Here is a 27,791-nt window from a genome sequence, read left to right as displayed (position 1 = left end):
TATGGAACAACAAGTTTTGATGGAGAAATCATTGCAATAAGTGAAAGTCTCAGGAATCTTTTATGCCACATCAGTAAATTTAAGAATGCAGTTATATTGTCAGACTCCGAAGCAGTTATTCTATCAATAGTCTCTAAACACACACCTTCATCTCAAACAGCAGAAATAACTAAAATGCTCTCTCAATTAATATCACTCAATAAAAGAATTGTATTCCAATGGATACCATCCCACTGTGGAATCCTGGGAAACGAGAATGCGGATGCTTTAGCAAAGAAGGGCAGCACTGCTACTTACAGACCTGTTACTAAATCTACGTATTACTCTGTGAAGGGATTTATTAAATCTACATACTTAGACTTCAACAAAAACAAAATTTGATAACACAATCCCAAGGGAAAAAATGGAACTCTCTGCATCAAAATCCACAGTTAATTCCCGATTTACCACGAAAATCGTCTGTAGCTGCATTTAGATTGGCAACAGGCCATGATTGTTTGGCCAAACATCTGCATAGAATTGGAATATATCAGTCCCCTAACTGTCCATTGTGCAACTCAGACCAAGAAATGGGTTCGGAACACCTCAAAATCTGTGCTTCAGTGGCTGGTCATGATAATATCTTTGAAAAATATTGGAGTGCAAGAGGTCAAATGACTTTATTGTCAAATGCCTGGCATTAGAAAACAACAACAACAATAGTTGTCAACAACAATGGAACGAATTTGTAAGTTGTACTGTAAATACCGACAATGACTAATGCGTTTGAGACATAATACCACAAAAAAGATCCTTCTTGCAGTCTTACATTGTTTAATAACTAGGGAGCGGAGTTTTATGTGCTAAAAATAAAAAAATATATATATTTTTTAATATGACAAAAATACCTTACTTAGCTTGGAAAAAAAAAATATTACTAAGTACTCACCAACCACACTTGAGTGTTAGCAGTTGGCCGAGAATTGCATTGAACAACAAAGGTCATCTCCAAATTCTCCATCACAAATACAAGCCGATTATCTCTGAACAACGACTTATACTGTGAAAACGATCTTTCCACATCACAGGACGTCAGACTGCATATTTAAAGAGAGGAATGTCACAAACACAAACACCGTCAATTTCACCTACAGGCACACCCTCCAATACTTGAGCAACTTTACACATTTTTTTACATCCACTGTTTTTCCCAAACACATTCTGGAATTTGTCCCTTAGTACTTGTACTTCTGAACCTGGTAGTGAGTCTAGTTTAATTTTCACGGCATGCATCTCCCTGTTTCAGACAACAGGTTTTTGAATGTTTCGAGTGTTTTTATGGTGTCACACAAAAAGCTTAGACTTTTTAATAGGAAAGCCAAGTCGTTTTTTAAATAACCATCTTTCAGTATATCTTGAAGGATATCGATTGACGAAGCCCGATAACAGGGAATCACAAGATATATTGCCTTACTTGATAGACATGAGCGAGAGGCGAGAGATTTGTTCAAATTAAATAATGTTCATACCAGAGCTCTTATCTGTTGTGTTTCACAAACAAAGCGCGAAATGAAATCATCTTCAGCAACAATAAACATTCCTAATTATGTGTTGCAAGATCTCTCCTCCTTGTCCATGTTAATTTATCCTCTAATAACACTGATATGCTGCCTAGCAGTTCTCAGAACTTGAGGCGATACTATTACGAAAATGGATCACGGCTACACCACACAGCGCTTAGAAACACAAAGCAACCAAGATTCTTAAAAAGATAACGTACTTCTGAGTGACATAATTGATTTAGTTTTAAAATATTTAAAAGTTCTTGTAAAAAATTATTTAAGTAAAAAAAACTCCAAGATTTATGTGTTTATAATAGATTTCTTGAAAATATGTATTTACATAATTTTTTTGTGAAAATATATGTTTTTATGTGAAATAAAATTCGGGTTTTAAACTTGAAACTTCATGTCCGAAATTTTTAACTTTGTTAATTGTGTTTTATCACACGCAAAAATAATATTTAATTACATAGGAATCAGCTCCTTATTAATAACACACTAAAGCTATAGACAACAATTTTATTCAACGATTTAAAAAATTGTAGCAACAAAGGCTTCTGACAGTATTGCCACATAAAAAAACAAAAATCCTTCTGAAGGAAGAAAATATGTCCCTATCCAGAATATTCGTGGAACCCACCTTGAGAACCATTGGCCTAATACATTGCTTGGTATCAGCAGTCAATGTCAACAAAACAAATGCTAATAAGTTTCTTCCACTGAAAACACATGAATTCAGAATTTCATAATGTTATTTATAGTTTGATTAAGCTCGTATTTGACATACGATGAAAGAGTAATGGAACGGAGAAAAATTCTCTCCGGTGCCGGGATTTGAACCCGGGTTTTCAGCTCTACGTGCTGACGCTTTATCCACTAAGCCACACCGGATTCCACCTCGGCGTCGGAAGAATCGTCTCAGTTTTAAGTTCCAACTCTTGGGTTCCCTCTAGTGGCCGCCCTCTGCACTACGTCATAGATATCTATGAACCTAGGACCGAAGTCCACACATGTCCTGAGGTGCACTCGTAATGAGTGACTAGTTGGCCGGGATCCGACGGAATAAGCGCCGTCTTAAATCACGAAGTGATTTACGCATATCATATATATTATTTTAATGTACCGAAGTACATATGATATTTCCATGCAGATATTCTGCGTCATCATACGTTATTATAATGTACCGAAGTATATATATTTCCATGCAGATATTCTGCGTCATCATACGTTATTATAATGTACCGAAGTATATATGATATTTCCATGCAGATATTCTGCGTCATCATACATTATAATGTACCGAAGTACAGATGATATTTCCATGCAGATATTCTGCGTCATCATACGTATTTGACAGTGAAGTTACACACGACACTGAAATGGCTGTTCTATGGTTACTGCTGACCTGCTGTACGCACTTCACTGTGGTGGTGGGCTCCACAGTCACGGTGGACCGCAGGTACGACAGCACCTCCTCAGCGATCCGGCCCGCCTCGTTGAGTGTGCCTACTTCCAGCAGCTGTGACAGAGTCTCCAGCGTCACACGTAGCAGGCTCACGAACTTCTCGCTAGCAGATGAATCCAGAGTGATCTGCCAGCAATACAACACACATACTGGAATAACACTTCTCTTCAGAATAGGTCTGGGGCTGGATTGAACTCTCTTCATTTATGGTGAAAAAAAAAAACAATAAAACAAACAAACTTCATAATGTTTCTACAGTGAGTCCCTGTTGGCCGACCAGTGTTACCACGAACTCACGGAAATTGTACCACTCACCTTGTAGTTAGTGTAGGCATTCTTGACGATGTCATGAATCTTCATGTAATGCGGGATGCTTGCGAAAAAGCCCATGGCAGTGCCTCGTCCACTCTTCTTCTCCTCACTAGACCGCTCCTCCTTCTCTGAAATCGCACCGTGAATGATTCTGTGTAATATGATTTCTGCGAAGTTCCTCTCTGTATAAAGATTTGGGGTGAGACTGAGATCATTAACCTTTCTGAGTGATGAATTTACTTCGACCTCAGAGAATGCAAAAATGTACAGATATTACATTTGTTCCTGCCTTATGTCTTAACCTCTGTTTGATTTTCAGAATTTTTAGAGTTTGAAGAAATAATTTAACACACCTCCACAGAAAACACAAACAGAAAGCGCGAAAACCAGGACCACCCAGATCTGAAGATAGCCACGACAGGCTGAAGCTAGTCAACAAGGTACTGTACATAATATTTAACACGTGAAAGCAATAAACTGCATATTCCGAAATAATTTAATCTGAATGATTTCAGGATAGCCTTGCAAATCTATCACTTCAATGAACTATTAAGTCCTTAACCGAATATAGGCTATAAACAGATCAAATTCTTTCGCCTATTTTAATTTAACAACTTTGAAAAAACTGGTACAATGGTACATTATACTGCGTGTTCAGTTCAAAGTGTGTCATGGCTCGCTCTATGCCGTCATATGGCTAGCCGATGAGCCTAGAGAATTCAATCTTCCTACATTTCCACAGAGATGTATTACCTATGTGCCAGAGAATTTGCCTAGCAAGTACGGTGTTCATTCTGAAGAGTATGTACCGATATGTACGGTAACACCAGTAGTGGCAGGAATGTGAATTGTTTGGAAACACATACTGTTCGCGCAACTTATCTGGGCAGCTAAAAGAGCGGGGAAGCGGGGAAACGGGGTGTAGCGAGGTTGCTTGTAGTGGTAGCGTGGCAGGAGAGGGAAGGAGAGGGGCAGCGAGAGAGCACTAGGGAACCCAAGTGCCTAGATAAGTTGCGCGGACAATACTGAGGTAAGTTTTTTCTTACTGTCGGGATATGGCGAGAGGGTTAAGACGATTACTTACGTATTTGTTGACATTAACTTTGACAGTCAACATGGACACGGAGCATTTGATTTGTATTGTGGAATGTTGCCGTATGCAACCGATGATAACAAATACCCTGCCTACGACTTGCCCGCGCAAAACACAGTTCGAAAGAGGTTATGGTAGCACACAGACTGTACAGGCCGCCATCTGTTGCTACGACGTTCAAGTTATACCGTACACGTTCTCAAGTTCAGATTGAACGCCTTGATTAATAGGCAACTTCTCTGACACAAAAGCTGAAACTCACTTCAAATCGCTGACTCACAACAGTGACGTCATAACACACTTTGAAATGAACACCCAGTATACCAAAAGGCATTGTAATCGAAAGCTCTTTTCATCCTACACAATATGCCTCCCACAGAAGGCAGTCTACTTAGATGGAGCTCCATAATACTGAAATGAGTCCAGGGTTCAACACTGAACGTTACCCAGCATTTGCTCTTAATGGGTTGAGACAGGGCTGGGCAGCAAGAGCGGATTCTACTCTCTCACGGGGAGCCATATGATTTCTCTTCATTCCCTTTCTTCCCCGCCGAACACCGCGCAGCGTTGATTCAGTGACGGATGAATATTAAGCATCCCCATTTAGATTTGAAAGACATGGTGGGGACCGCTAAGCTAATACATTGAAATTAGGAATGGTCAGGGTCCGTCTGTGCTTATCTACTTAAATATTAATTATTGCTGTCTTTCCACCACCACTGACTACAGAGCTACCATCACCGTACGTACGATAGTAAGTTGGATCTTGATTACCTCCTTCTTTTCATAACCTAAGTCAATGCTATCTTAACAAATTACATTTACTCTCAATTAGTAAATTCCGCTCCAACATAAACTATATTACAAATACATCACATATTCATTTTGTATGAGGTCTCGCCTACCTCATTGAATATTACACGACTACTATGAAGTAGCCAACGAATTTTTTTTGAATTAAATGATGACTATATTACAAACTTTAGTTACATTCAGTACAACTGTTCTGCGCGCTCGTGTACATAATTCGCTTCGCGATGTTTGTAACCAGATTTATGTAACTTACATTAGGCTTGTTATAGTTTCGACAGCTTTAAAATTCACACATGTACATTTCATTGTTCTTGTATGTAACCCCCTCATCATGTTCGTTTATATTGGCCATATCTATATATATAATTTGAACTAGTAATGGAAATTACGGGAAAACGGCTGAACGGATTTTAATAAATGGCCCCTCATTTTGAAGCTTGGAACCCATAGTTTTTCGGAAAAGTAGTAGTTTTCAGTGAAATGTCAATTTTCCTACATAATTTTCCTATTTTCCAAAATCCATCTGTTGCCAGTTTTGAGAACTAATTTTACTGAATCACGGCCGACTTGATTGAATTTCAGAACAAAACACAAACTACAATAAACAACAGGCTATTACACGAAGGCCATGACCTGCAGGATTGCCGACATATTTAGAGCTCAATTCAATTTGTTATTAAAAACTGATTCTGCAGTGTATAACAATTTTCTGAGTACAGCTGTGTATTGGATATTCAAATCTACGAAACTTGAGGTGGTTTGATGACATTATTATCATTAGAAATTAAATATTATTATAGTTAATATCATGATGTATCTATTTTTCATTAATTGAGCATAATATTGATGCTATATTGATGACATGAAAGTGAAACGTTTTGAGGTTATGTAAGTAAATGTAGAGAATATCTTAATTTAGATCTTCATTTCTATAATTTACTGAGTGGCTGCTATATACAACTACAAAACTTAAGATAATAATATTGTTATTAAAAATCAAATATTTTTATACTTATTAAACCAGTGGGGTTGAGTCTTTTTCATATACTTAATGGCGGTGTAGTGTAGATATTGATATGTGTCATTGTCTTCAGTATTGGCTCGACAGAGCGCAAAAATTACAGTTCCTAAGGAAAGATCAAAAGGTATTACTTACTGATAAAATAAGAGGCCTAGGAAATTTTGTAGTCTCCAGATCATTTCAGCAAGATCTCTTAGTAGGATAAAATGATTTTACGCTCTACATTTCAAGTTCTACATGCAGCAGCTATACGAAAATGCTATTGTTCGAAAGTTTAGCAAACCTGACATTTTTTTAACTTTCGCCTACATTCCACAATGACCTGAAATAGCTACTGCTATCGTCCTGACAAATTGATACTTGCGTTTTCGCGTTGAAACTCAAAAACTGAAGTTGGATAGGTTCAAGAGAAAGTATTTGGCCTAAAAAAATCCATTCAGAGGGAGTATGTTTCATTATTATGGAAGCAAATAACTATCAAAAAGACAAGTATTCTTCATTGAAAATAAATATGAAAAATGTTTATTTGAACGTCTAACGAACTTAGTTTGCAGCAGTATTTGCTGCACAAGCCACTAGTTTTGATATAATTTTTCATTCCGCTTTACAGTTGAATCATCTTCACTCAAGTCAGCATTGGAAATTGTCACAGTTGGTCCAACATATTGCACTTATAACAATATTTTACATGTTTTAACATTTTGGTACCGGTATTTTAATAATCTATGACCATGGCTCATATAGCCCTTGTTTTAACATTTTAATTAATAAGTTCACTATTGTCAAGGTAGAGACTCATAATTAACTAATTTATCCATACCAATTCTGTTCATGTATTTTTAGGCATAATTTCTTCTGAAGATGGCTTATTTAAGCCGAAAACGTTAAACTGAATAAATAATGTGACAAGTATTCTAATAATTAATATTTGTTATGTAGATAAGCACAGACGGACCCCGACCATTCCTAATTTTAATCCCCATTTAGAGTCTAGTTCCGCACCTGATGCCCAGCCCTGGGTTGAGAGAAAACCCTGGAAAAAACATCAACCAGGTAACTTGTCCCAACCAGAATTTGAATCCTGACCTGCTCGTTTCACGGTCAAGCATGCTAACTGTTACTCCACAATACAGTAGTTACCTTGCGATGTCTTCACTGGGGATATGCCCCTGGTCCGCCCACCATCTGCCATCACAGGCGTTGCTTCTATGGGTTTGCTTTTGCGTTTTATGGGGGATAAGGAGGGTGCCGTGGGCAGTGAGGGCAGAGACGGCTTCGGTGTGGGCACGGTGGGTGCCGTCTCTTCCAGGATGTGCACGAAGATGTTGAGTGTGCGAACCACATGTAGCAGCAGCAGCTCTGCACACGAGGACAGCTGCATACATTCAAAACTGTTTTAATTCTCTCTGCATGAAAACTGAACAATAATGAAACCAACAAGGTTTTAAATTAATGTTTCAGGAATTCATTCCTTTCAAATTACAGTATAGTCACTTGTAATAATCAGACATCGGATTCTAGGGCAAATGCCTATTTTGTTTCTTTAGGAGAAAAGTAAAAATAATTATTAATATTTGTGTTTCATGGAAATTGAAAGGTATTCAAAGAGTTTTATAGTGCCCTAAAATGCCCTAAAACGGTTATTAGAGCCTAATTTGTTAATATTCGCCTAAAAATGCCTAACTCACTGTAAAGTTTCGCATTTTACTCTTACTTTTTATAATTTATACATGCATTCACTGCGAAATTTAAGGCATTTAAAAAGTGGAAAGTTTGCTTCACACCGGCCATGAAACCATTGATAAAGGAAACAAAATGTTTTGAATCTCACGACACTCGCAATGGATTTCATCGAATTTAACATGTTTGGAGGCATAAATGCCGACAAAGAACCAACCTTAGTTTTGAAGCAGGCAACAATCACAACATGTGCTGCTACCGATTCAGAGATATACTATACTATAAAAATGACTGTTTTCGGTCTGAAACCGATTAGCTGTACTGCCCTTCAGAGTGTCATAAAATCACAATTTTTGGAGAAAGAGTGTTTTTGAAATATTTATGAAAAGTCGTAAAACTGCGAATTAGTAGGGTAAACCGTTACAAAATATTTAAAAGAATGGCCCTCCTAGTGTTAACACTACCAGGAAATGCAACAATAAGTGGAACTTTGTATTTTTGTCCAATTGAATCTCAATAACAACGGTTCATTTGAATGCTCGTTAACAGTTGCTCTTTCCCTCACCTTATTTGTGTTGAGAAGTTTTGAGCGGTAGGACGTTTTCCTGTGAAGTTTAACGCGATAATGCCGAAAAATATAAGTGCAAAATCTACATTGATCCGGAAATGGCTAACAGAATATTCAGAATTCACTTATGATGGAAAAATAATATTCTGCAAGATTTGTAGCAAACAGGTATGTAACAATAGTTGAAATATATAAATTCTATTAATTTTAATGAGTAGGCCTATAATATTTATACATTGACTGAGCTATCCTGAGGTATAATTCTTTTTAAGACCACTACACTTTAACCTTTTAAATTCCGATAGTTAAAGTATTTGCAGGTCATTAAAATTTTGATTGTTCGAACCCACTAACTTTGTGATAGAAATACAGCAATACAACAATTAGGATTTTATTTTAATTCAATTTAATTTACATTTTTAGATTTCGCAAGAAAAGAAGTGCCACCTAAAGCAGCATGTGCAAGGAGCGGCTCAGCAGAAAAATCAACTGCAACAAACTTTACTAACACAGCCTACTTCATCCAATCTCAGCAGCAATTTCTATGCTGATTTAACCAGAGCGTTTGTTGCTGCTAACATTCCCTGGAATGCAATTGAAAATCTGGTTTTAAGACAGTTTTTACAAAAATACTGCAAACAAAATATCCCATCTGAGTCGACCCTAAGAAAAAATTACTTAGAATATACAATGAAACTTTAGCTTCCATTCGGGAGGATATAGGTGATTCCTACATATGGGTCTCTGTGGATGAAACCTCAGATTCTATGAATAGGTATATAGCAAATATGGTAGTAGGAAAACTTAGTCCTGATGGACCTTCGATTCCACACCTCGTATGTGTTAAGGAACTTTCGAAAGTGAATAGCCAAGCCATTGCTTATTTTGTAAATAAAGGCCTACAGTCTTTATACTCAGGTAATATAGACGATTCTAAAGTTCTGTTGTTTTGTACTGATGCTGCCTCATACATGGTTGCTGCAGCTCCACTTCTTAAAACATTTTATCCTAACCTCACGCATGTAACTTGTCTAGCACATGGCCTTCACAGGGTTTCTGAAACAATCCGGAATGAATTTCCTCTTGTCAATTCGTTTATTTCTAACACAAAAAAATGTTTTTGTAAAGCCCCATCCAGGATTTCAATATTCAGAGAGAACTTTCCAGATATCCCACTCCCACCTCAGCCGGTTGTTACACGATGGGGAACCTGGATTCAGTCAGTGGTGTATTATTCTAAGTATTTTAAAGAAGTGGTCACAGTTATTGATAAATTACCTGAAACTGATAGTGCAGCGTGTGTGAAAGCAGTGAAAGATTGTCTGAATGACTCACGAGTGAAAAACGATATTGCCTACATAACATCAAACTTTTCTTTCATACCTGCAAGCATTGAACAATTAGAACGTGAAAAACAATCTCTTTGTAGCCAAATTGCAATAGTAAAGGAAGCTCAAGTGAACATACATTCTGCTTTGGGCGAAACTGGGAAAAAAGTTAAAAATAAGTGGGACAACGTATTAAATAAGAATGTAGGATTTTCATTGTTGGAAAAAGTATCAAGAGTGATATCGGGGGAAAGTGTAAATGTTCCAGTAAGTATTGATGTTTCTATTGTACCTAATTTAAAATTTGCGTCTCTCACATCAGTTTCGGTTGAAAGAAGTTTTTCTGCTTTCAAAATGATTCTCAGTGACAAAAGGCAAAGGTTAACTGTGGAGAATTTAGAAAAAATTCTGGTGGTGTACCGTGCAGATAATTATAATAAAGTCTGAGCATGGAACTGAATTTCAATAACTTGAAATGAGTAATCTTGATATCAATAATCATTATTTCATTAGTTTCAATATATTAAATTTGTGCAGCTCTGTTTATAAATATAATATAGTATTCTTTTTTTAATGTTTAAACATACTTTTTTGTGCGTATTTTAGTGTATAACAAAAAATTTCAGTGAAAGAAATAAGTATGATACCTTGATGTGCCTAAAATGCCTATTTTCATTAAAATAGAGCCTAATTTTACAAATTTTGAGCTTATTTTAGGCGCCTAAAACTGCAATTTTTAGTGCCTAAAAATCCGATGTCTAGTAATAATGCAATGCACACTTAACAACCACCTGCTTGTCCCTGAGCACGCTCCACAAGCCTGCCTCTCCCGGAGTTCTGCTCTCATTGTGACGCAGGCTGCACACTGCCAAACCTGCAAGTAATAATAATAATAATAATAATAATAATAATTATAATAATAATAATAATAATGATTTATTTTAGCTGGGAGAGTTAAGGCCGTAAGGCCTTCTCTTCCACTCAACCAGCAAAAAGTGTATATACATATGCATGAACTTACAAAGAATTCAACAATTCGATTTAGATGAGAGTTACATGTATACAAGAGTTATTTACGAATTAAACAACAAAATACTATGAACTATTAATTAAACACTGAAATAAACTGTGTAGCAGAATTAAGCTAAAATACATAGAATGTTAATATATTTCAAATAATGTTAGATAATAGAAAGAGATTATTATGAGACAATTTTGAAAATACAGCACTATCAGGATGATGTCTAAAGAAAGAAGTAACAATGTAGTCAGTGATAGTTTAAATCAGTATGATTGGAGTGAAATGCTAATAAGGTTATCTTTTAAGCTGTTCTTAAAGGTGTTTATTGTCTTGCAGCCCCTAATACTTTGTGACAAGGAATTCCATTGACGCGAGATGGATACTGTAAAAGATGATGAATAACAAGATGTTCTATGAAGAGGTATACTTAGCGTGCCACAGATAAGTGATCTGGTATTTACGTCGTGGTTAGAGTATAGATAAGAGAAACGAGACGAAAGGTAATTTGGTGTCGAGGTGTGCAGAATTCGAAAGAGTAAAGACAAAGAGTGTAAAATTCTGCGTTCTTTAAATCAGAGCCACGAAAGACTTGCGAAGGACGGTGATATGTGATCATATCGTCGGATGTTGCACACATATCTGACGCACATATTCTGAGCTTGCTGTAACTTGAATGACAGTTCAGAACTTAGGTCACTTAACAAAACGTCATAATAATCGAAGTGCGGCATTACTAGGGTGCAGCATTACTAGGGTTGCGGCATGTTATACACTAAAATCTTAAATTTCACATACCATTGCATATTTACTGGCTTTTAAGGAACCCGGAGGTTCATTGCCGCCCTCACATAAGCCCGCCATTGGTCCCTATCCTGAGCAAAATTAATCCATTCTCTATCATCATATCCCACCTCCCTCAAATCCATTTTAATATTATCTTCCCATCTACGTCTCGACCTCCCTAAAGGTCTTTTTCCCTCCGGTCTCCCAATTAACACTCTATATGCATTTCTGGATTCGCCCATACGTGCTACATGCCCTGCCCATCTCAAACGTCTGGATTTCATGTTCCTGATTATGTCAGGTGAAGAATACAATGCGTGCAGGTCTGTGTCACATACCATTGCATACATGAAGTATAAAGTAATTTATAATAACAGATGAATAAAATCCTGAAATCACTAATCAGCTATAAGTTGCTATAGGGTACAGGACAGTATAGAACAAATAAGTGACATTTTTTAAAACAACGAACAGCAGCAATATTGCATAAATCGTAAAACAGCGAACGCCAGTTCGGGAAGTTATCCTCACCCTCGCCACTCGGCACCTCGCTCGCCTGCTCTCTCTCTCTACTACCTGCCCCGCTTCGGTGGATCACTGCCTACCGCCTCGCATGTATTTCATATTTTACAACACAACACAACATAATACAACCAAATTGATGTGCATTAGACAACAACCACATACGTACTAATAGAATATAATCTAAATTTAACAGAAGAAATACTGAAATCAGAAGTAAACACTGAAATACTGAAACAATTGTCTTTAGAGACAATTAATATTAGGTACCCTCCACAAAACTGGCTTCATTTATACACCGACGGATCCTTGATCTCCAGAGAACAAGGTGCCGGTGCAGGAGTTACGTGCTGTCTCTTCTCACTTTATAGATCTCTTGGGTATGGAACAACAAGTTTTGATGGAGAAACCATTGCAATAAGTGAATGTCTCAGGAATCTTCTATGCCACATCAGTAAATTTAAGAATGCAGTTATATTGTCAGATTCCAAAGCAGCTATTCTATCAATAGTCTCTAAACACACACCTTCATCTTAAACAGCAGAAATAACTAAAATGCTCTCTCAATTAATATCACTCAATAAAAGAATTGTATTCCAATGGATACCATCCCATTGTGGAATCCTGGGAAACGAGAATGCGGATGCTTTAGCAAAGAAGGGCAGCACTGCTACTTACAGACCTGTTATTAAATCTACGTATTACTCTATGAAGAGATTTATTAAATCTACATACTTAGACTTCAACAAACAAAATTTGATAACACAATCCCAAGGGAAAAAATGGAACTCTCTGCATCAAAATCCACAGTTAATTCCCGATTTACCACGAAAATCGTCTGTAGCTGCATTTAGATTGGCAACAGGCCATGATTGTTTGGCCAAACACCTGCATAGAATTGGAATATATCAGTCCCCTAACTGCCCATTGTGCAACTCAAACCAAGAAATGGATTTGGAACACCTCAAAATCTGTGCTTCAGTGGCTGGTCATGATAATATCTTTGAAAAATATTGGAGTGCAAGAGGTCAAATGACTTTATTGTCAAACGCCTGGCATTAGAAAACAACAACAACAACAACATCATACGTACTAAGACATATTCAATGACAAACATTGCATTTCTGCAATACGTTATGGCAGTTCCCTTGAACATAAATAGATTCATTTTCCCTGGCTCGTCTCGGTAGCTGAGATGTCTAAAGTGTGACCAAAAAGCGTGCGTGCGTTTCGTTGGGAAGATCACCGGATCAAATACTACCCTCTGCTAAGAAGGGAAAAAAGAGAGAGAGAGACATGAAGCAAGGAGGAGAGAAGGAGAGGCTGGAGAGGGAAACAGGACGAAGTTCTGCTTTTGCTTCGTAGATGCCACATTCACTCTTTTTGTTCCACTTTCCTCCACTAGATGTCATCCCACCCTAAACCCCTATTTCGACTCTTTCCCGCTAGAGTGTGTGGTGAGCTTGTAGGGGAAAAGTGGAAAGGGGTCATGGGCGGTGCTTAGCGTTCGCTGTTTTACGATTTGCCCGCAATATTTTATTTAACGAGAACACTAGACATATTAATTTTTTGCTACAAAAAGAAACTATTGAGATGTTAACAAACTTATCATCTTTAGCACACTGCAGGCCTCTTTTCTTTAAAGAAAAAATAATGACTGTAATATGTCTTTATCAGTGGCGGCTTCTCAAGGGGGTTGCAGGTTTGTACACCCTCCAGTAATGTTGCTAATCTCCCGGCTTTGGTACTATTAAAAATTTAATTTAATTTTACAATTTTCATTCATGACTATCTGCAGCTGGCGTCTTGTTATGTACGTCTGTAGGAGCCTCCGAGCCTCTTGGTTTGCAAAGATGTTGAAAACCTAGGGAAGGTAGTTCGGCTAATGCGGGGACAGGGGGTTAGAGGCGTGGTCTACTGCTTTCCTCATTGAGAACGGTTTGTCGCACTCCCTGACATGGACACCAACGTCAGTGTAGAAGAAACTAAATTCACTGGAAAGTATCTGTTTCAACTAGACATTTGTCCTTAGTAATAAGCATAAAAAATTTATTCATTCCGCTTGTGCAACGAACAGTCGCATATTTCGCATATTACTTTCTCAATCTACATGCACACAAACGGCACAATACATAAAGAAGCTTGTATTTTGCTTTAAAGTTCTAAGAGTTGTCGTTCTGACAATAAGTGCTGCTATCTCCCGACAGCCTACGAAAGCTGCATTTGAATATTATGAACGAAAACGTTGCACTTGGTACTTGGTAGCATTCTGATGGCGATTTTGTGCTGAAATGTTTTTCATGAGGGTAAATCGCAATATAGAGAGCTCCGCCAATGACCCCTTCCACTTTTGGACTTTCTGTATAAATAGGTATGCTTGTATTTAGTAATTTTACTTATTAATTGCATATAAATTAGCTTTATATGTATACGCCCTCAGGTATACACGGTTTTAAACTTTAAAGTAAAATATGTTTAACTCCTCTTCGATATCCATTGTGCACCACCATATTTTCAAACCACCAGCCGCCACTGGTCTTTATACAGAGTGAATCGTAAGTAATGTCATTAATTTCAGGAGATTATTCTTAGAGATATTTCAAACTAAAAATTTTAATACAATTTTGCTAGTTTTGTTTCCTTTCCGGGATAAAAATGGTTTCATATGTAACATTTCATAGCACGTTTTGGGAAAGCCACTGATTTAATTCCAAATATGCTCAGTCAATTTAAGAGAGCAGTGTATTATGATTAGGGCTAGGATTTTCATGACCTATAAATCATGAAAAAATGTCCTAAAAACAATGCATTTATGAACTAAAAATCTTTAAAAAAATGCCCTTAAAAATTGATCTTACATAATTGGCTTAGTAGAAATACTAATATTTAGACTAGTAATTAAATTAAATTCTAGTACCAACATTCAAGTCTATTTAATTTTACATAATTTTCCTAAGTAGAACACTTTAATTAATTTGGAATATATCAGTCCCCTAACTGCCCATTGTGCAACTCAAACCAAGAAATGGATTCGGAACACCTCAAAATCTGTGCTTCATTGGCTGACCATGATAATATCTTTGAAAAATATTGGAGTGCAAGAGGTCAAATGACTTTATTGTCAAACGCCTGGCATTAGAAAACAACAACAACACTTTAATTGATTATTTTACCTATGTAGTTCCATGTAGTCTACCGCAAGGCCACTCTTATCCGGAAACAGCAGGTACAGAGGAGTCTATATTAAAGGGTTGGTTGGACTGATGCCTTACGTGGGGGTGTACTACGTTTGAATACAATATTTGTGTAGAAAAACGATTAAAATAATATACAAAATAATGGGTAATAATTGAAAAAAATATGTAGAGAAAATATCAAAGGAAATAAATAATATTTTACATTAATAATGGGGATTTATGGCCAAAATTAAATAAAAATACCCCAAAAATGACCGAATAAAACAAAAAATGCTCTTATGAATTGTAAGAGGTAAAAAATACAAAAAAAAAATAATGCCCTAACAAATGTGTTTTAAAACATTCAGTTTATCACATAACATATAAATACTAAAGCAGCAATACGATGAAAGAGTAATGGAACGGAGAAAAATTCTCTCCGGCGCTGGGATTTGAACCCGGGTTTTCAGCTCTACGTGCTGACGCTTTATCCACTAAGCCACACCGGATTCCACCCTGGCGTCGGAAGAATCGTCTCAGTTTTAAGTTCCAACTCTTGGGTTCCTTCTAGTGGCCGCCCTCTGCACTACGTCATAGATATCTATGAACCTAGGACCGCAGTCCACACATGTGCTGAGGTGCACTCGTAATGAGTGACTAGTTGGCCGGGATCCGACGGAATAAGCGCCGTCTTAAATCACGAAGTGATTTACGCATATCATATATATTATTTTAATGTACTGAAGTACATATGATATTTCCATGCAGATATTCTGCGTCATCATACTATTTTTCTCCGTTCCATTACTCTTTCATCGTATGATGACGCAGAATATCTGCATGGAAATATCATATGTACTTCAGTACATTAAATAATATATATAAAGCAGCAATGTTTCTGGCTTACTAGAAAAAAGATGCAATTTCATCAAAATCCTAGCCCTAATTATAATAAAATATTGAAAGAATTTTAGTTTTGTCCTTTCAATCTATCTTCTTAATGTATCCAGCAGTTTGCCGACAACACAAAGTCCACACTTTCTGTTTATATTGTGCCTTGCATGACTGAAACAGATAAACTGTACTACGCACCTGCGAACACATTGCCAGCCAGTTGCATAAGCCACTGCTGGCAGCTGAGATCCAGCGAGATGGGCGAGCCAGTGAGCAGGGCAAGTGCGGTGGACAAGAGGCCAGCAGCCGGGCTTGGTGCTCCATCCTGGTCCTGCTGACTGCAACAGAATGGGACTGGTGAGCTCAGCTCATACATGGGCTCGGCATGCAAGCGGAGGCTACGCACTGTCTTACCTGGTGACGCACCGTGTGCAGCCCCATGCACGTGGGTACACGGTGGTGAGGTACTGGGCAGACAACAGTGCCAGGGACTCACAGCACCCGAACTGTAAACAACACCAGCACACAGATCTCTTAAATTATTCCACTCACTACTGGAGGAGAGGATTATCTAAATTTCATGTATCTAAACCTGGACAGGAGTTTCTGTTACACGTTGCTGGTCTGTGCTAGAGCTGGGGACGGAGCGAGTAGAACTGTTGAGTCGCTCGGTTCTATCGGTTTATGTGCTTGGCAGCGGAGCACCGAAGTTACTCGGTTAACCGTAGCTGTTACCGGTCAGTTCAAACGTTCAAACAGAGTTCACATGTTTCATTTAGATCTAGCAGAAACGATGTAGGCACTATTTATTGTATTTAAATATTTTCTGCTGCAGGACAAATTATTTCCAACAGGAGATCATCCTTATCCCCAAGGCGGGCTGAAACTCTAGTATTGAAGAGGAATTCATCCTATATATGACCTGTCAAGTGGGCCTAATGAACACTGATAGTCTGTAGGCCTACATATTACTGTATTTATAATAATAATAATAATAATAATAATAATAATAATAATAATAATAATAATAATATTATTAGTCGCCCTTGGTAGCGCAGTTGGTATAGCGCTGGCCTTCTATGCTCGAGGTTGCACGTTCGATCCCGGCCGAGGTCGATGGCACTTAAGTGTGTTTAAATGTGACAGGCTCATGTCAGTAGATTTACTGGCATATAAAAAAACTCCTGCGGAACAAAAATTCCGGCACACCGGCGACACTGACATAACCTCTGCAGTTGTGAGCGTCGTTAAATGAACCATAATTTTCAATTATTGTTATTATTATTATCATTATTAACATTATTATTATTATTATTATTATTATTATTATTATTATTATATTACAGTGTTTGATTAATATTGAAATACGTTTAAAAAAAGGAAGTGCATTATATTTTTCTATTTGTGTTTACTGGATTTATGTTACCTCATCAGTCATCATTTTATTTGTATTTATTTCTATGATTTATGTTACCTAATTACGGTACTTTAATTTATCAATAATATTACTCTTCACCAAAGATAACATGGTTCTATGGAAGGCTAGTAATGTTATAAAATAAATGTTCTTCAGTTCAAGGTTCCACGTTTTATTGATTATTTTGTCCACTTTCCGTAATAGTAGATAATTCTGTGTGTTATTTTTAAGTGTTTTAGGCAGCGCTTCATGGAGCCATTTCTTTCTATCTTCCTTTTTTACTTAGCTGCAGCGTTTAACGTTTACCTCATATGTTAATTTATTAGCCATTAGTATTATAAATATTATTTTATCGATTTTCTTTTATCTGTAATATATATAACAACACTGAAGGTTAAATAGGCCTTTCATATAAAATAACTACGCAAATACCTGTAATCACGCAAATAAAATCTGCAACCGTCATTTTGCAATGAAGATTTATTTTTTTTGTCGTCAATTGGCAAAGTGAAGCTGCTTTACTACAATGCTTTTAAAACATGCTTGGTTTCACTTTCAAAGTACGTTCTAAAATCGACTCAATCTATTCAAATTTTAAATCTTCCGCCACAAGTTTGTACTCGGTACTGTATTCAGATCGAGTAATGACGTCACAGTACCTGCTCCGAACCGAACCGCTCCGTCCCTAGCCCTAGTCTGTGCAGTGCACTGCTGAGTACTACTTCTGTTTAATTAATCTTGTCCCACAGGAAAAAGTGTAAGTCATTTCTAAATGCCACATTTGGTACCTTAGATTTGGTACAACCAGTATCTTTCTCCTCCTCATTTCTTTCAGCAGCGATCAATATGGCACCACATCCCAGCTCTATTCATAAAAACAAGCCTCCCTTCTATTACGTGACCACCCCTTTCAAAGACCAATTGTACATGGAACTATTAGTGGTCGTTTAATACAGGTTTCACTGCAACTGCAGCAGCAACAACAACACCAACACTTTTTCTTTGTAATTGCATTTCTGAATGTAATTTTAATCCTACATACAGTTACAAGATGGCACTCACTGTGAGGTACTTGCTTGCGGACATGAGCAGTGACTGGGACAGAAGATGGTGCACCCTGGAAAGGGCAGCGTCGATGCTCTGGCTGTACTGAGACATGCCCATGCCAAACGGACTCGGCAAGTTGTTGATATTGGAGCGCTGCATAAGCGAGGGTGAGGTGCTTGCTGTCGCCAGCATCTGGGATAAAAACTGCTCGCTGTAAGAGGCACCCTTCACCATCGCAGCATCCAGCTGTGGGTGGTCCAACGCAAAGAACAGCTTTGGCACAACCCTGAAAAAAATAACAGAGAGTCATAAATTGAATTTTGAGTTGAAGGTTACCATCAAAGTTAAGTTAAAGTTTTTCGTCAAAGTTAAAGTTTACCGCGAAGTTAAACTAAGTTAAAGTCTACAGTCGAAGTTAAACTAAGTTAAAGTCTACAGTCAAAGTTAAACTAAGTTAAAGTCTACAGTCGAAGTTAAACTAAGTTAAAGTCTACCATGAAAGTTAAATGAAGTTAAAGTTTATTGTCGAAGTTAAGTTAAATTAAAATTTATTGTCAAGGTTAAATTAGGTTAAAGTTTACCGTCAAAATTGTAACTTAAAGTTCATTGTCAATGTTAAAGTTTAAAGGTTACTGTTAAAGTTGAAAGTTAAACCTTAAAATAAAACGATGAAAGAGTAATGGAACGGAGAAAAATTCTCTCCGGCGCCGGGATTTGAACCCGGGTTTTCAGCTCTACGTGCTGATGCTTTATCCACTAAGCCACACCGGATACAACTCCGACGCCGGTTAGAATCGTCTCAGATTAAGCTCCAACTCTTGGGTTCCCTCTAGTGGCCGCCCTCTGCACTACGTCATAGATGTCTATGAACGCAGGACCGAAGTCCACACATGTGCTGAGGTGCACTCGATATGAGTGACTAGTTGGCCGGGATCCGACGGAATAAGTGCCGTCTTAAATCACGAAGTGATTTACACATATCATATATACTATTTTAATGTACCGAAGTGCATATGATATTTCCATGCAGATATTCTGCGTCATCATATGATGAAAGAGTAATGGAACGGAGAAAAATTCTCTCCGGCGCCGGGATTTGAACCCGGGTTTTCAGCTCTACGTGCTGATGCTTTATTCACTAAGCCACACCGGATACAACTCCGACGCCGGTTAGAATCGTCTCAGATTAAGCTCCAACTCTTGGGTTCCCTCTAGTGGCCGCCCTCTGCACTACGTCATAGATGTCTATGAACGCAGGACCGAAGTCCACACATGTGCTGAGGTGCACTCGTTCAAATCCCGGTGCCGGAGAGAATTTTTCTCCGTTCCATTACTCTTTCATTGTATGATGACCCAGAATATCTGCATGGAAATATCATATGTACTTCGGTACATTAAAATAATATATACTTAAAATAAAAGTTTAAAATGTAAATATAAAATTAAGATATGAAATTAATATTCTACATTCTAAATTTAAGCCACCATGGTGTTCCAGTGGCTACAGTGCTTGACTCGCAAATCTGTGGATCCAGGTTCGATCCTTGCCATACCCCCAATTTATGATTCGTGTTAGGCAAGCCCATGGTAGCGATTCTGTTGGTAAATTTGTCTACACAACTTACTTAATCTGGGCGAATTACGAACAATCAAGTGCCTGCCAATAGTGTAAATAAATGAATGAATGAATGAATAAATAAATAAAATTCAATTATTATATGAAAGGTAAGGAGAAAAACCCGGAAATGTCACATTACCATGAAAATCAAGTTTTAATACTTCGACATTCCAGGTTTTTAACCTGGTGCACCAAATGTTTAACATTACCTTATGCAGACATTTCCATCCTGAAACTCTTTGTGACTGGACAGTTCTGTAGTTCCAGTTGCCATCAATGGAATGCGCGTACACTATAAAAATCACTAAAAACGGACATTCCCCGTTTTCTCTCCATAATCTTCATATTATATTATATTATGTTATATATTATATTGTATTATATTATTTGAAGTGAGAGAGAGTTCCTATGTAAGTCAGTCTGTTCGCTTTTTATACATCTCTGGATAATTTGATTTGTTAACACATGCACTAGATTATTACATTTTTTAAATAGATTCTATGATACTTAATTAGAGTGAAAGTTATGTAGCTCAATCAAAATAACCATTTATTACTAATAATATATTTTGTTACTTATTTTGTTCTTTCTGTTAAACATATGAGAAAGATTATGACATTGCAGCACATAGAAGTCTATTTTGCAACGTTGTAAACTGTTGCAGAAACAAACCTTATATTGTATGCAGGCACAGTCATCCAGTTAGCCGTGATTCAGGCTATGCTCACTTTCTAATTATAGCATTGTTGACTGCGGGGTGATTGTCTATTTTTTATGGACGAAACTAAAGTTACAATTGACGAAGGATTTGGGAAGAATAGTAACGTGACAGCAAACAGAATTATCCCACTTCGAAATCCTTTCATCATGTTGTTGTACTTGATTGGTTTTCACAGCAGTATACTGTTTATTTCTCAGATAGATCATTAATATTTCTTCTGCAAACTGATGATCATTTCCTCCACCTCTTAACATCCTTGGGCACCATGTATAAACAACTTATCAGATGACGAGGGCGATGTGTTTTTGCACATACAATATTTATTTGTGTGTGATTTTTCAGCATTTCTACAAAAGAGCTATTGCGTATTACTTGGAAACAGCTATTGGAATATATCAAATGTGATGTCACACCAATTAATTTAGTTTGTCAAATTATGTTTTTAAAATTCTGTTCACTGTTTGAATTTTGTCAATTCCCCCATATCTGATGTTAAAGCATTGTTACAAGTTAGAAAATGTGCTTCTGTGACACGACCTCTAAAATGTAGTGACTGTACAGTTCTCTCCAAAAATGTTGCTTCTGGTTGGGTTCAGCACTATACCTGACGATTGCCTTGGCTGAGGCGTGCCGCACACGAGCATCTTCGTCCTTCAGCAGCACCAGCACGATGGAATGTACTACCTTCTCTTGGAAATCAGCGTTGCCCGTAAGGTGGTATATGGTGACGTAAGACAGCTGACTCACCACCTCCACCAGTTTCACCTGACAGACATAGTAGCAACACTAACAAATCCAATTTATATGACGTGAGTAAATATCCCCTTTGGAGAAACTAGTGCACAGCTAGTTTTGGCGATTTTGGCAGTGAAAATTGTTGAATTTGTGAATGAATTTTTTGTGGAGATGGAATTAAATATTTAAGAATTTTATAGCGATTTATTTTTTTAAAAACAGAATTGTTGGAAAATGTAAATTATGTTTGAAATGAGAGGTGCATCATAATGGAGATGGATATAATTATGGTGGTTTCTAGTGAAAAAGAGAATGAAGGAATATAAAACATAAGTACAATATTATACGAAATGACCAGCTCCATGGGCTAGTGGTCAGAGCTTCTGACTACAGTTCATGAGGTCCCAGGTTCGATTCCCAGTTAGAACACAGGAAATTTTCCTTTAAGGGGAATGTTCCTGTGTTCGTCCATAGTCTGGAAATTAGGTTAGACTTAGGTTTAAGATATCTCCTAACACTTCATAAAAAAAAAAAAAAATTCTATCATAATATTATCGGGGCAGCGTAACTCCGCCTTCCAGAAATGGGTTACAAACAAGTCATTGCCAGGAGAGAGCAGAAATGTTAAATGACAACCTGGTGGGGGGTGGGATGTATTAATGAAATAAGCAGTAAAAATAGTAAAGGAGAATAAATAATAATGAAATAAATACACAGTTTTCGTAATGTGACTTCATTTGTATATCGACCATTATAGTAGCATGTGACAGACCAATGCTGATAACGTCACTAAACAAAAAATTTACCTGCCTTTCCCAGCACTTGAAAATCATCAAACTCAATTGCTGTCATCGGAATTTTCTCGTACATTATGGGATAGAGGACCTTGACGTCTTCTAAGCTTTTGGTATATCTTTACACTAGCATTACCAAAGGAAGGTATGGTATTATACAGGGCTTTCATTTCAAAACTTCCCAGTCTAAATAACTAATTATTTAAATTGAATTCAATTTAAACAGAAAACACGTCAATTTAGACATTGAGGGGGAAGTCTGAAACCAGGCTTAATTGCACTTTAGATTTCACCCCCGCCCCCAGCCACCCTCACTTTGAAATTTCAAATGGCACCCCTAAGAGCATTCAATTTTTTATACATCTGAATCATTTGTTTTCGCATCTTTTGTTTTCTATCGTCGCCTGGCAATCTGGATTGTTGTTACTGTTGATTAGAGCTGAAGAGAATAAAGCTACAAAAACTTATTGAGCATTTCATGTAATAGTTGTGTTTGTGTATTAAACATTATTTTAAAATGGTGCATACCCTTCAAGAGAGAATATAAATAATCTTTACTGATTAAATTGAGGAAATAACACAAAATAAGCTGTGTTTTCATCCTACAATCAACTGATAATAATAAAAATACAGGTTACCAGGCGATGACAGAAAATAAAAGATGTGAAAACAAATGAATGAGGTGTATAAACAATTGAATGCGCTTTCATATTTAAGTATAAAAATACAGGGGTACAATTTAAAATTTCAAAGTGGGGGGAGGCTGGGAGGGGGGTGAAATCTGAAATGCAATTAAGCCTGGTTCTGACTTCCCCCTCAATATCTAAATTGACGTGTTTTTGTTTAAACTGAATTAAATTTAAATAATTAGTTATTTAGATTGGGAAGTTTTGAAATGAAAGCCCTGTATATTATTCCCCACTAAAAAAAAGGAAACAATTTTAAACGGAAAATAAAATCCATGCATGTTTCCCATTCTGCTACATGAACCAAAAATTTTATTTTGTGTGCAACTCATTTCAAACTGAAGGAATAAGATAATAGTTGATTGCACACAGTATGGCAATGATTTTTAATGTGCTTACCTTAACAAGCCAATATGAGTTATTGACGACGAGGGGCAGAGCCTTCAAGATGGGTAAGGTAGCACGACTCTCCAAGCTCTCAAGCAGCTCTGGCAGACATAGTCCCACAGCAGAGAGGGCCTGGCGGCAGCACACAGATGACTCATCTTGCAGACCCTGCAAATGATACCCTATGATTTAATTCTTATTTTTTAATTCTCAGTATGTGTGGCTCGTAAATGTCTAGAAGCAAACCTCTTCTTAAGCAGCATAAGGCACAGACGTACAGTAGGTACATCCTACTACATTTCATGTGGTGGAGACTACTACGAGTATAACTCAGTTCTTAGCTGGAAGCAAACTTCACTATACGTCAGGGGCGGCTTTTGGGATAGTCGCACCGCCAATGAACTAAACAAAAAATAATATCCTAAAAAGCAGTTGTAATATTTCTACACTTTTATTCGTATTTCATCTGAACGGGCGCGCGCACAGATCGGGACGCACTCTTGCAGCGTTTTTCCGAACTTTGGAGCCACTTCTGTGTGGCACTGCCTACGTCCATATAACACTGTACAAAAGGCTACTGATTCTAGTTTATATACGTTTCTTATGGCAGACTTTGAGCCGAATTCAGTTTGACTCAGTAGTTAATATTCCGCCCGCTAGAGCACAGTAATGCAGAAATTTCGCTAGATGGCAGGGTTGTTGGAGACGTTAGGAAGGGAACCATCAACTGCAGACTTGCACGAAAACACAAGTTAAAGTTCCGCGCCAAATGTTAATGTAATGTTGCCAATTCAAAACTAATGCATATAACTTGGATTTGAATGTGTAAAATATTATCCGTTTAACTATATTGAATGCAGAGATAGTTATGGTTCTTTTCAGAAAGATAAATATTTTTTCATATTATGTAAAACTGTTTGTTAATGTTGTGTAATATTTGTTTTATTTTTCGGCAACTAAATATCGCTACACTGTTGCTATCGTTAATGCTTTTGTTAACAATACATGAGATCTGTGCAGGACATGAACATGTGTTATTCAGGCCGCTGCCTTGGATTCATCGGCCTGTTAAATAAAGTGCAAACGTGTTTGCATATTATCTATGCCATTGTTTATCTCGTGTGTTTTTGCCAGTAATTTTACTAGTTATAAAAGTTACTTGTATTTGACTAACAATACTGTGAAAGTTTTGATTATCTGTATCTGTAAATTTCGTTACTAGTTTCGGAAATGTTATTGTAACTGTTACTAGATGCATTATTAACTGTATACCTGGTAAAATACCTGGTTTAATTAATGTGTTTTATTTAACATAATGTAAACGTGAGCTGCGATTATCAGTTTCACTAGGGTAATTTGCATAAAACTTTTTTTCATTTTTGGCACCACCACCAGAATGCCTCACCGGCCGCCACTGCTATAGGTGAAGGAATAGATGTACATTATTTTGCATTTCATTTGACAGACATAACTGTGATTGCCCGGGCGGGAATTTTTCACCCTCTGGATATTTTCAGACATTTTAAACTAAAAAATATAATTTACACAATACAATATTTCAATCTGGTATGATTTTTCAGTAACTAAAATAAATTCTGTTATATGTAGATTTTCAGGTAATTGTTTCCTGGAAGGTTGGATGGGGTGTCCTCTTTTATATAGGGCATTTTGGAGAAAGCTACTTGGAACACAATTCACACACCTGAGCCTGCCGATTGATCCTGATTGATTAAAATTTAAACCATTTGTATTTTCAATCTCGTTTGTTTCAGTTAAGAAGCCAGGTGTGCTGTGTTGTTATTGACGTAGTTTTCAGTATTAGCGTTGTTTAACAAATATAATAAGCTTGTTTACTAAAATAGTTACAAATATACAGTAAATACAGATATTTCAGTGTACGATGGTAAAACAACAGACATTGTTTACTTTTCTTAAAAATAAGACGTATTGAGGAGTCAATGGAAAGTGCAGCTGTTGCATTTGTTGTTGTTTAGTCAACTGTCCGAAGACAGGTCTGAACCTCGCAAGTGATACCAAGAAGGACCACTTATGAGGCAACTAGGCCAGGAGATAATGGGGTAGGGTGGCCAGTTCCTTTCCCCCTCCATTGCATACATCGCCGACTAGCTACATATTACACTAGTCAGACTTCAGATGCATACAAACAATTGTTCTTCCTCTGACACATATCGTCAAGTGAGATATAGCCTACTGCCTGATAATAGCAGTATTGTCAGCCAGAACCTCAATCAGAGAATCCTTTGCATTTAATGAAGAAAATTCTCAACCGACTTGTGAAAGTGAAATCTGTGAATTGGTAATTCCAACTGTGTTACCTTTATCTAGTGCTGTTAGTGGTAAGACAATGAATAAAACGGTTGGACATGTAATTAAATATAAAAAAGACGATGGGAAATTAAATATGATTGGTGCCACCAGCGTAGTTCAGTTGACTAAGGCACTTACTTGCCTACTGATCTGGAATTGCGCTCGGGCGCAGGTTCGATTCCCGCTTGGGCTGAATACCTGGTTCGGTTTTTTCCGAGGTTTTTCCCAACCGTAAGGTAAATGTCAGGTAATCTACGGCGAATCTTCGGCCTCATCTCGCCAAATATCACCTCGCTATTACAAATCCCATTGACGCTAAATAATCTCGTAGCTGATACAGTGTCATTAAATAACTAATTAAAAATAAATGTATATGATTAGTTGTATTTTGATAGTACTTGGAGTGGTGCATTTTGTAAACTGCAATAAATGCATTTAAAAGTGACTTTGAAGCACTTCAGAAAAACAGGTGGGGTAATGACATCAGTGTCCTTTAAAAACTTTAGAAAAGCTAAACTTCTAATTTAATCAGTGAGAAATTACTAATCTTGTACTAAATTTAGGCAGTTTATGTAAAAATTACATTTAAAACCTAATTTATGTGACAATTTACACAGAAGGTTAATTCATATTCCCCGTGTTTTACATAATAATACTAATATTTTTAAGTTAATGCCTATATTAACATGTAGTAGTATTTAAAACAAAAAAATTAATAAAAGCTCGAGGTTGTGAAATTTTTCTTCATATCATGGCATGATTGTGACTATAATAGTATTTAAATTCATTAATAAAAGCTTTATTTCTTTAATTAACTCTATTTTTCTATGTTCCCTTGTGTAGTTAAGTAAGATTTGAATTATTGTTTCTTTTGCTGTTGGTCTCACATCCTTCCCCCAATATATAAGTTGCAATCAATATATTTCCGAACTGCACTTGTATTTATTGTACCATTAAACATACATGCATGTGTCGCTGAAGATCATTGCTTCCATGCCTGTTGAGTCAGTCTATCAAACAGCGTCAGATTGTCTTTAAGAACTGAGCTTCTACATGTGATTTTGTGCAAACATGTGAAGGACCTATTGCGATTTTTCCAGGAATCTCTCCATATACACCTTATGACTAGTCTTCTTCTCTGCCTTTCAAGTAATGCATTTAGTATAGATTTCAGGCGTTTTTCTGGTTCTAGATAACTTCTCAATTTCCTATGTCCTGTGTGTTGCCTACATTCAGGGCAGTCTAGAAACTGATTGCCCCTTGTATATATATCTAGCCTGGAAATGACAGCAAATTTAGCAGCTGTTCGTTCCGTTCCCGGCAGATCTCTCAACGGTACCCGGTGCAGACATGGCTGCCCGGAGATTGAAACTTTAGCACATGTCTTGGGATTCTGTGAACAGGGATTGCTCTCTAGTAAGATCCAAAATTGCTGCCGCATTAAGAAATAAGGGCTGGATAGTAGAAGAAGAAATCTCCTGTCTAGCTGAAAATGGGTCGAGACGAGTAGATATTTTAGCGTACAATGCTGACACTAAACAGGGCATCATTGTGGACCCCACGATACGTTTTGAAGTAGGATGTCATCAGTCAGCCGAGGTCCACCTTGAGAAGAAGTCGATCTATGAGCCTACAGTAAACTATTTCAAGCTGAAATATGCCTTAATTCACGTTAAGGTATTCGGCTTGCTCATAGGTGCTCGAGGGACTATACCAGCTTTTTTCGAAGAATTTCGACGGCAGTTTGCTCTGCCAACATCTCTGAGGGATGACATTGTGATAATTGTGTTAAAAAAATCCTGCCAAATCCTAATTAATCACATGGCAATTGTAATTTTTCA

The 27,791-nt window shown here is 37.1% G+C and overlaps 1 protein-coding gene across 4 annotated transcripts in view; it reads right to left on the bottom strand.

Annotated features, from left to right (window-relative positions):
- htt (huntingtin) overlaps positions 1 to 27,791 on the bottom strand; it is a 113,693-nt gene that overhangs the window by 59,386 nt on the left and 26,516 nt on the right. For all 4 annotated transcript variants that reach the window (XM_069842623.1, XM_069842624.1, XM_069842622.1 and 1 more), the window contains 9 exons: positions 23,635 to 23,790; positions 21,625 to 21,785; positions 18,697 to 18,967; positions 16,632 to 16,723; positions 16,416 to 16,555; positions 10,613 to 10,695; positions 7,386 to 7,620; positions 3,322 to 3,446; positions 2,947 to 3,132 (listed from right to left, as the gene is read on the bottom strand). In XM_069842623.1, coding sequence (XP_069698724.1) covers positions 2,947 to 3,132; positions 3,322 to 3,446; positions 7,386 to 7,620; positions 10,613 to 10,695; positions 16,416 to 16,555; positions 16,632 to 16,723; positions 18,697 to 18,967; positions 21,625 to 21,785; positions 23,635 to 23,790 — 1,449 coding nt within the window. The remainder of the gene's footprint in view (positions 1 to 2,946; positions 3,133 to 3,321; positions 3,447 to 7,385; positions 7,621 to 10,612; positions 10,696 to 16,415; positions 16,556 to 16,631; positions 16,724 to 18,696; positions 18,968 to 21,624; positions 21,786 to 23,634; positions 23,791 to 27,791) is intronic.

This window comes from Periplaneta americana, chromosome 12 (assembly GCF_040183065.1).
Source record: "Periplaneta americana isolate PAMFEO1 chromosome 12, P.americana_PAMFEO1_priV1, whole genome shotgun sequence".
Lineage (NCBI taxonomy): Eukaryota > Metazoa > Arthropoda > Insecta > Blattodea > Blattidae > Periplaneta > Periplaneta americana.
Note: the sequence above shows the minus strand (reverse complement) of the source record. Positions and strands in the feature narration are given on the sequence as shown.